Source organism: Aythya marila, assembly GCF_965140915.1.
Source record: "Aythya marila genome assembly, chromosome: 1".
Lineage (NCBI taxonomy): Eukaryota > Metazoa > Chordata > Aves > Anseriformes > Anatidae > Aythya > Aythya marila.
The window spans coordinates 103,459,552-103,468,898 of NC_139042.1; the positions used below are offsets into that span (position 1 = coordinate 103,459,552).

Here is a 9,347-nt window from a genome sequence, read left to right on the forward strand (position 1 = left end):
AAACTAAACAAGTCACATATTTCTTAAAACAGGGCTTTTTATTCCATCTTTCTCCATCATAATTTGGGCTCCTGCCTGTCCAGTGTATATAATAGAGTCATCCCATGTATATATAGACCTCTCGTTTTGCCCTCTCAAAAACCCTACCTCCTGAATGTTAATAACCACATTGTTAAAAATAAAAAATAAATAAATAAAATAAATAAATAAATAAATAAATAAATAAAAAACAAGCACCACCCCTAGCCCCAGCCTCGTGTACCCAGTGACATCCCCAAACCTGGCATCTCAACCCACAGCACTGTCACCCTCTACCCCCAACCCATCTCCTTTTTCTCTCAACCCAAATCCAGAGCCCTTTATCAAATATCTATGCTTCTGGCACGGATGTTCCTAAGGCTCCAGCCTCCTTAGGATTCCCAGAGGAGTCATCTCTTCTCTGGGATATCCTGGCTTGTTTTCCCCAGCTGACAAGCTGGGTGTCCACTAGGAAGGAGCAGCACAGACCCGTACCATCAGGTCTGCATAGCTGGCACTGTTCATCTCCTGATTTAGCTCAGTCCCCTTCCAACAGAGGGAGAGGAGGGAATGCAGTGAAGTGAAGCTCTGCCCAGCCAACCAGCTGTTCCTGCGCTCACCCTTCCTGGAAGTCATTAATCACTTTGGATTTGTGCTGGCACAGAGGCCAAAGCAGGAGTATTTTGCAGGAAGCAATTAATTTTTGTCACATGCTCTCAGAACACCCTCTCGAGCACTGTGAATCGTGGCAGCTCCAAAGATGCGCCGCAGTCACTGCATTTTTGTACACTGATGCATCTTCCAGGGGCTGGTATGTCCCTGCCCAGTGACAGCCCACTGCCCGCAAGGGGCACACGCTGCTCCCCCGTGGGGGCAATACAGCACTGCTCCTAATCACAGAGTACAATGTAGTCAGTCAAAACATGAATGTCTTTTTCCATGATCAAGTAGTAGCTGCTTCCATTCCAGGTCTGAAATGCGTACTTATCTCTGCTGTCAAAACATGGAGTAATTCATGTAGTATTACTGCACACAGTGCAATGCTTCAGAAGCAGAAGAAATGTCTAATAACTATTTCTACCAGCCATGTGTTGGGAGTTAAGAGCCTGGAAGTTAGGGAATGGAAAGGAAAAGAGACAGAAAATAGTCTGGTGCAGTCTGACTTAGAAACAGCTATAAAATGGAGGGAAGGGAAAGGCCTTATCAAACAAGACGCTTTTAGGTTAGAATGGAGCTCACATTGTGAGGCACGAGACGGTATGTGAAGGATCTGGGTCTGCGAAAGGGTCTGTATCCCTGCAGAAGACCGTCGTCAATGAAGTGAAAATGCATGGAGCACTGGAGGAGAACTACTCCCCTAATCCTGATCATATTCTTCTTTACTAATTAGGCTGAACAGCCTGGGGACATGAATGTGGATGAGGTTTCAAAATTCCTTAGGAAGTGTCTGGAATGTGAATCCCATGGGAAAGAAAGAGAGACTTGTAGAAGTCCACACTCAACTAGATTAATAACTCCACAGAGAAGCTATTTGGTAGAACAGAACAGAAAAAGTAACTGACCAGCAAAGAAAATGAATCTAAGAGGTCAGAAAATGTAAGGAGAAAATGAGAGTCAATAAAAGTCAATCCAGGTTAGGCTTTACAAAAGTAAAATAGGAATAGGTGCTACAGGCATACGAATAATGCAGAACAGCAAGGGAAGAGGCATGCTAGGCTGTATGAGTCTAAGAAAAGTCATTAGTCCCTCTTCTTTGAATTTAAGTTGCAACAAGGATATAGAAGAAGGAGAGCATAATGGAATTGCTATTCACGGTAGGCAACAAATTTCAAATCTTTATGAGCATAAACTGAAAAGAGAGCAATTTCCACTGAAGGAAATTCAAGGCATACAATTCCAAATCCTGTAGCCAGGGCTGTTAGTGTATGTTTCAAATCAGGAGTGATATTGTGTGTCTGGAGAACAGTGAAACTAAGGGAATGAGCGGGGAGGTGAAAAACAGTGCACAACTAGACATCCATTAGTCAGAATCTAATAGTATAATATGATTTAAAATCCATTATGAAGAAAAGAATAAATACCTGGAAGTAAATGGGAAATTAAATAAAATGCAACACAGACTTAGCAAAAACAGATTCATTTTTGTTTGATAACATTTTCTAGAAAATAGAAGTTGAGAAAATCTAATCCATTTGGACCTTGTCAAAGCACCTGAAACAGTGGTGGGAAATTAACAGAGACGCTGAAGGGATGGAGTAGAGTAAAAATAATGTAATGTGGATACAGAAAACATGAGTGAGTAAAACAACAAAAGGATATGTAGGAAGGAAAGCAGGATGTTGCTTTCTGCTACTGGTGGAGCCAGGGATTTCTCCGGGGCGTCATCTTATCCTCAGGTATCCAGTGGTAAAGGAGGAACTGCAGCAAGGAAATTTGCATTAGACTCCCAGTTGGTCAAGGCACTGTCAATAATTATGTCCCACCACGCAGGAAAGCTGGAGACCTTGAAGCCTGGAATAACAGAAATGAAATTCACTTAATGTATTCAAGAAAAATATTTGCTTGTTTTTGTGAATAATACACCCTAGATTATGACAACCTGCAATAACTGTATTCACTGTGCTCAGCAGTGGCAAGGCATCCCCTGGATACTTTGTCCAGTTTGGGCCATTAAAGAAAGAGGGGGGACAGCCAAAAACAACCAGGGGAGATAAACAAGAATAAGGAGAGGTTTAACAAACATGCCAGTGAGGAAAGAATTAGAGATGATAAAATTAAGCAAGAGGTGTTCAAGAGGCCAGATGGTAACGGTCCTGAAACACAGGAGAGACTGCCTTCTTTAGAGGAAAGCAGAAGTCTGTTTTCTATGCCTGCTGCTGGTGAGACAGAAAATCATGGAGCAGCTTTAGCTGGTCCATCACTGGGGAGATTTAGCTTAAGCATCATGAAAAACTTTTTAAATGAAAATGATAGTTAAGCACTGGGATAGATTGCTAAGGACTTTGCAGTGCAGCCATCTCAAGAAGTTTTTGTTGTATAAAGATCACTCAGGAACAATTTTGGCAGATCTATTCCAGGAGAAGAGCACTGGACTGTTTCATGGCTCTCACCTGTTTTGGAGGGAGCTTCATTCACACTGTCTTTTCCTCCTATTTGTCCTTTTTGGCCACCCTATATAGACCACCTCCCACTAATGAAGGGAACTAATGTTGGGACTCCAAGCTGTACATGGGTAAACTAGCTGTTTAGTCAGCCTTCTCCTAATTCCTCAAGCAACACATATTTAGGACTGCTGTGGCCTACATCCCTTAGGTGTCAGTTCCTTGATAAGGCTTAAAAGGGAAATGTTGTGGCCACCAGCTCCATGGGGCAGTGTAATGAGTGGGGAGGCAGCATGGTGAGCAATAGGGTCAGCTTGCTTTGCTGCCTGGGGACTGCCTCATGGTGGAGAAGCAGGAAGAGCCCAAGGGCTATAAGCATCCAGACTGCAAAAGATAGGGGGAACTGGCTGAGGGGCTCAGTTCAGGTTCTCAACTCTGCTCTGCAATGCAAGATTGTGGCAGTGGGGAACATGCCACTGTCAGGACTGTAGGAACTGGCTGGTACCTTCACAGGGCTGGAGTTACCTACATTGCCCTTTCTACAGGTCAGCAGGAAGGGGAAGCTGTGCATCATGCCTCATGCTCAGAAAGCCCACTGTACCTGCTGTGTGGGGTCCAACTATGATCTTTGGTGAAGGTCTCAAATCCCAGACAAAGATACCGTGAGTACTGGAGGCTGGAAGTGGGGACAGTAACCCTGAAGCTGTTGGCTTTGTTGGCATCATTGTCTTCTGCTGCTGTGTAGGCACCTGTCTCTGATGGTGCCAGTAGCAGATGTCTGTATATTTCTAGGCTAGAACAGTAAGGCCATTCCTGTATTTCACTATTTCACAGGCCATTCAAGACAAGAGCTCAGCCACGCTCAGGCTGTGTTATGGCACTGCTACTTTGCCTGCACAAACAGCTCCTGAAAGGACAGCTCTGCTGCCACCTGTGTGTTCACCACCTCACTGCCTAGGTCCAATGAAAGTAGTGCCTAGAAATGCAGGTAGCAGCTCTATCTTCTAGACCTCCACAACAGCATCAGCAGCAGCTGGAGGAGAATTTCAGAAGAGGCTCATTATAAATGAAAGCCTAGCTGCTGAATCACTGAGCAGTGATTGAAATCTTGAACCTTCACTCACCTGAGTTAAATGGAGCATTACTCTCCTCTGACCTGCAAGTTGTGCAGTCATTTACAAAGTGCCTAGTGAACCTGGCAAGGCTCCACATCCCTTTCATATTGCAGGAATGCATACAAGTACCTTACGTGCAGGACAAAGGTGAACAGGCAAGAGACCCTTGCTTTCACTTACAGAGGAAAAGCTCCTTATTTCCCCCCAAATTTTTGTTTGTTTGTAAGCAAGAAAATTAATTCCAAGTTACAGGATTCAATATTTGGAAGTTTATTGTTGAAGACAGCTGATTTGAACTTGGATATACTGCCTTGTATGGCACCCTCTGCTCAGACCACTAAAGGTTCATTTAACACACAAATCTGTAGGCCAGCTCCATTTAGAAGCAAAGCTTAGTTTCAGTGCACTTGAAGATATAGTATGCAGGTAAGATACAGTTTAAAGAAAATGGCTGGATATGCACAGGAGGTGCTTCCAGGGGATACATGTTTATTGTAATAAGGTGAATTGTTTGTAGCATATATAGGATCTCTAGGTGAGATTTGTGAAATCTTTTAGAGTCCTACTCACAGTCCATGATACCTGTGCTCCTCTTTGTTCCAGGGATACTTTTGGAAGTCTTCTTACAGTCTTCGTGCATCTTCTTTTGCATTTGTACAACTACCTCATTGTGTGCTTTACCAGGAACAGATACCGCTATCTGATGTAGGAGCAGAGTTCAATATGCACAGGGCTTTTACGGAGTTGTCGTCTTTATCTCACTCTCCACTGAAGCTTTCCTCAAACACATAGATTAATACTATATGAATCACTCCGTGTTTTAACAGCAGAGATAACTACAGTGCTCCAGTACATGCATGTAGTAGTCTGAGTAAGATTTTTCATCTACCCTTTAGAGGGCTGATTTTAGCAGGTGACTATTACAGACATTGCTGTGGACCCTGGTGTTCAAGATGCGGGTCCCATGTAGGATATTCACAACATGCTGCTAACAACGGGATTGCTCCTCCACTCTTGTCTCAAAAGAAAAAAAAAGGGGGAGGGGGGAGGGAGGGGACTGGACTTGGGTATAAACATTAATGACAGCATACAAACAAAGTATGTGTAAAGGAAATATGTGAAAAGAAAACACACTGCTATATTACAGAAAGGTCACACTCATTATACATATACATATGTAGAAATAATTTGATTAAAAATAAGGAAGAAAAATAAAGTCACATACAGAGGTGCATCTTAATATGCATCTTATAAACACTACGAAAAGACAGTTTCAGATTTAGCACACATTTTTTTCTAGCTTGTACAGAATTGCATTTTATGAAGTTATTTTAAGAATTCGATTCCAAATTTTCAAGTAGTAATAGCTTAAAGAATTTACTAGGGAAATACAGATCACATCATAAACTTTGTATAAAATAATTTCAATCATCAATCAAACTCTAGAGCAAAAATGTTGATCTCCATTAAACACCACAAATTGAATCATGTAATCAGTTAAGTCAAAGGCAAAATTCCATTGATTTCCACAGGTTTGGGGCTACAAAATTCTATTAAAAATATTACCACTATTGATTAATTTTGGTCATCTATTAAATTAGTTTGTGTGGAACTATGTTTATTTTTCAGTAGACTTAGTTTCATTACATTGTTCTCTATCACGGCTGCGTGATCTTATTAAAAATATTGTTGACCTTGTTCTAATGTGAACTGAGAAAATGCTGTTCTTTATGCCTATAAACCATGCTGGTACAAGTGGGTCTTAGTAAAAATATGGGCCTGACTGACCCAAATATGTTTTTTTAAAAATATATACATCACCGTATCCTGTGGCAGGCAGCCAAAACAGTGTTTGTGATCTATGCAATATTGCAAAATGTGGTGACCCACAAGGAGTTTGCAAGGGAATACTGCTGCTTCTAAAAAGAAGGATGTGAATGAGTTTGGCCTATATGGATTACAAAAGAAATTGTCACTTTCACCAAAAAAGATTATATTTTGGATGAATATAGAGCTATGTTTATTCTCTGAAATAAGGGATATTTTTCATGTATTTCAGCTTACCTTCCTCTGATGAATAAATTCTTCATGCAACACTCCATTAAACCTACAGTAAATCAATCTGCTTGTGAATGCTTTCCTTTTAAACCATTGTTATTTTGTCTTTATTCACTGATATCCCCTCTTTCCCAGGAAAGAAAAAAAAGAAAAAAAAAAAAAAACCCTGAACCAGCTCTTTAACTCTCCTCTTATTTTCAGTAGGCCAGTACTTCATATCACAGTGGAACTGTAAACCCCTTAATTCTGGTTTCTGCATAAAATGCAAACAACAGCAAAGCCACACAACCCCAAAGCTATTCCAAGTTACTATTAAAACAGCATTCAACAGTCACCTTGCTGTCATTACAGCTGTACGTGCTGCAGCACTAGCCCCAGCAAAGCCCAATTGGGGTAACAGCAGCTTCAAAATGCAGCAGCAGTCACGGGACAGGAGGCAACACCAGCTTTCTAGCTGTCCTTTCCTGTGAACGCTGAAGTACATCCAGGCAGATTGAATGCTTAAAAAATAAAAATCAAAAGGAAAAGGCAGGAGGCATCTAGACATACTGACTCCTGGAGTATGAGCTTTCGGTGGTCCTGTGCAGATGCTGGCTGTGCAGCGGGTAGTGGGGTGGTGCAGAGTAGCCGTAGCTCCTGGTTTTCTCACAGCAGTGGCAGAAGCAACAGAATATGGCTCCGGCTGCCAAGAGGCAGAAGGCAGCCACCCAGCCCAGGTAGAGAGCCTCACCGAGCTCCCTTTTCTGTGCTACATTGACTGCAGGATTGTAGAAGTCCTTGATGATGGTGTTGGCAACCCAGCAGACTGGAATGAGCGTGATGGCACCCGAGAGGATGAAGAGGAGCCCAGCCGTCAAGAGAATATAGCCCTTGGCCGGCCAGCTGCTCTGCCTGCACCGCGTGCACTTCATCCCAACAGCAGCAACCAGGAACGCCAGGGAGGAGAGCGCTGACCCAGCACACATCAGCCCCCTGGATGCCTGCAGGTCCGCAGAGAGGGCCAGCACGGAGTCGTAGACCTTGCACTGCATCCTGATGTTGGCTTGCCTGATGCAGTGCATCCACAGGCCTTCCCAGATGGTCTCAAACACGATGATGTTGTGCTCAATGAAGGCAGACACCCTCCACTGGGGCATACCCGTGACTGCGAATGTCCCGATCATGCCAATGCCTCCGATGAGCAGCCCCGCGACCTGCAAAGCCCCACTAACCATGCTGCCTTTGAGAGGTGTGCAACACCCAACAGGTTCACCCTGCCAGGTGCACACTGATGACAAAAAAAAAAATAAAAAAAATCAATTTTGTCCAAAAGTAGCTGTCCCTTGTGCGAAGAAAGTTTCAGAGTCAGGCTGCACAACCTTAAATCAGCTTAAATCTGGCACGCGCTACCTGGGACTTGGCTGCGCCTTCGTCGCCTTTATAATTCCCCTGCCACCACTGACTCAAAGAGGCAGACCGAACGATCAAGTGGAACAGCTTCCCAAAGCAAGAGACAGGACAGGGTGTGAGTAAACCAGCAAGAGCCATTTAGAATAAATGCACCGTCTGAGGAAGGTACATTTGCATTGAAGTTGCTTATTAAAAAAAAAAACTGGTCTGCACAGGGAGACCGTGTGTGCACCGGTGCAGTCAGTGAGGCTGTTACGCTGCATGCACAGGAAATTTCTGCCTCTGAGCCCTGCTCAGCTCAGGTTCCTGCAGGAGTGGTGGCAGCAGGCCAGGAGGAAAGCAGAGCCACCCACCCTGCCACAGGGCCTCTGCTTGCAAAAGTGCTCTTGTGCTGGAGCCTGGAGGGGAGTGCTGCTGTGAGAAGATCACGGAACAAAGTAAATCAAAGGGATAAAGTGGCTCTGAACCTGAAACGGATGGCTCCATGGAGAATAGTCAGAGCTGCAAAGAACCATTTAAGAGTTAGAAAGGAACAATGAGAGACCTCAGCCCTGCTAATACTTGTCTACATATACAGTTTCATACATATCTATTGCTCTACAGAGTGTGTGCGGATAGTTTCTGGAGATATCCACATGCAGCCTGTTACAGCTATCCATGTACAAACACTTTAGAAAAATATCATTAAAAATAAAAGTATAAGTTAATCATAATAATTATGGAGATAATAGCAGGTAAACAGTTTGTTCAAGAATTCTTGAGTGAACCGTAGACAATCTTGGAAAACGACAGGTGTGGAAATTTGTGAAAGTCAAAGCAGTAGAAACTACAGTCAAAAATCTAGAAAAAAAAATCAAACGTAATAGCAGTTTCTTTTTACAAATTCATATAGCTAGGAATATATGCATGAAATATTCAGCTTGATCTCTAGATGTGTCCTAACATGAAAAAAAATAAAAAAATTAGGCATAAACTAAGATATTTTGTTATAAAATAGTATACTCCATATGTTGACAAGGACTAATTAGTTTATACTGTAATAGATCAATTTAGGATATAATTAGATAGACACTAAAATACTACTCGGCTGCTATTCATCTGAACTTTCTTCCCTCTATTTCTTTCATTGCCATTTTATATCTTCAAAAGCTGAAATTAAAAAAAAAAAAAAAAAAAAAAAAAAAAAAAAAAAAGAGCAGTGCAGTGCTAAATATGCCAGCTTGTTGGCATATCAAAGATAGGGAAAAGATAAAAGTCCCGCTTACATATAATATTTTATACTCCCTAAGCGTGTTTCTGTGTTAGTGTGTAGAAGTATGGTTAGGAGGCAGGCAAAAGTAAGAAGCACTCTACAAATCTTTCCATATTCAGTTTGGATCTCATAACCTCCTGCTTTTCCAACCTCTGCAGCAGTCTGCTGCTTATAAAGCCATACTGGAAGGGTGAAGGCAGGCATCTTCTCCTTTCCTTTCTGGTCCCCTGAGCCCTGATTTGCAGTCAGGCAACTTTTCATTATGCCCTTTTGGTTTCGTTCCTATCTCTGAAATCAAGCCTGCTTTTTCTGTGCCTCTCCTATTGCAAAGGCACCGAATGTCTTGCTCTGAACAGTGCAGTTCGTCTGATGGCAGCACCAAAAGCATTTTCCTGGATGAGAAGCCAAAGAGAA

At 42.5% G+C, this 9,347-nt stretch overlaps 1 protein-coding gene across 1 annotated transcript; it reads right to left on the reverse strand.

Annotated features, from left to right (window-relative positions):
• Nucleotides 1–6,831: 6,831 nt before the first annotated feature.
• LOC309876499 (claudin-8-like) lies at nt 6,832–7,506 on the reverse strand (the record flags this gene model as incomplete). The annotated part of the gene is made up of 1 exon (XM_082756854.1): nt 6,832–7,506. The coding sequence occupies one exon, from the start codon at nt 7,504–7,506 to the stop codon at nt 6,832–6,834; it is 675 nt and encodes a 224-aa protein (XP_082612980.1).
• Between the last annotated feature and the right edge of the window lie 1,841 nt (nt 7,507–9,347).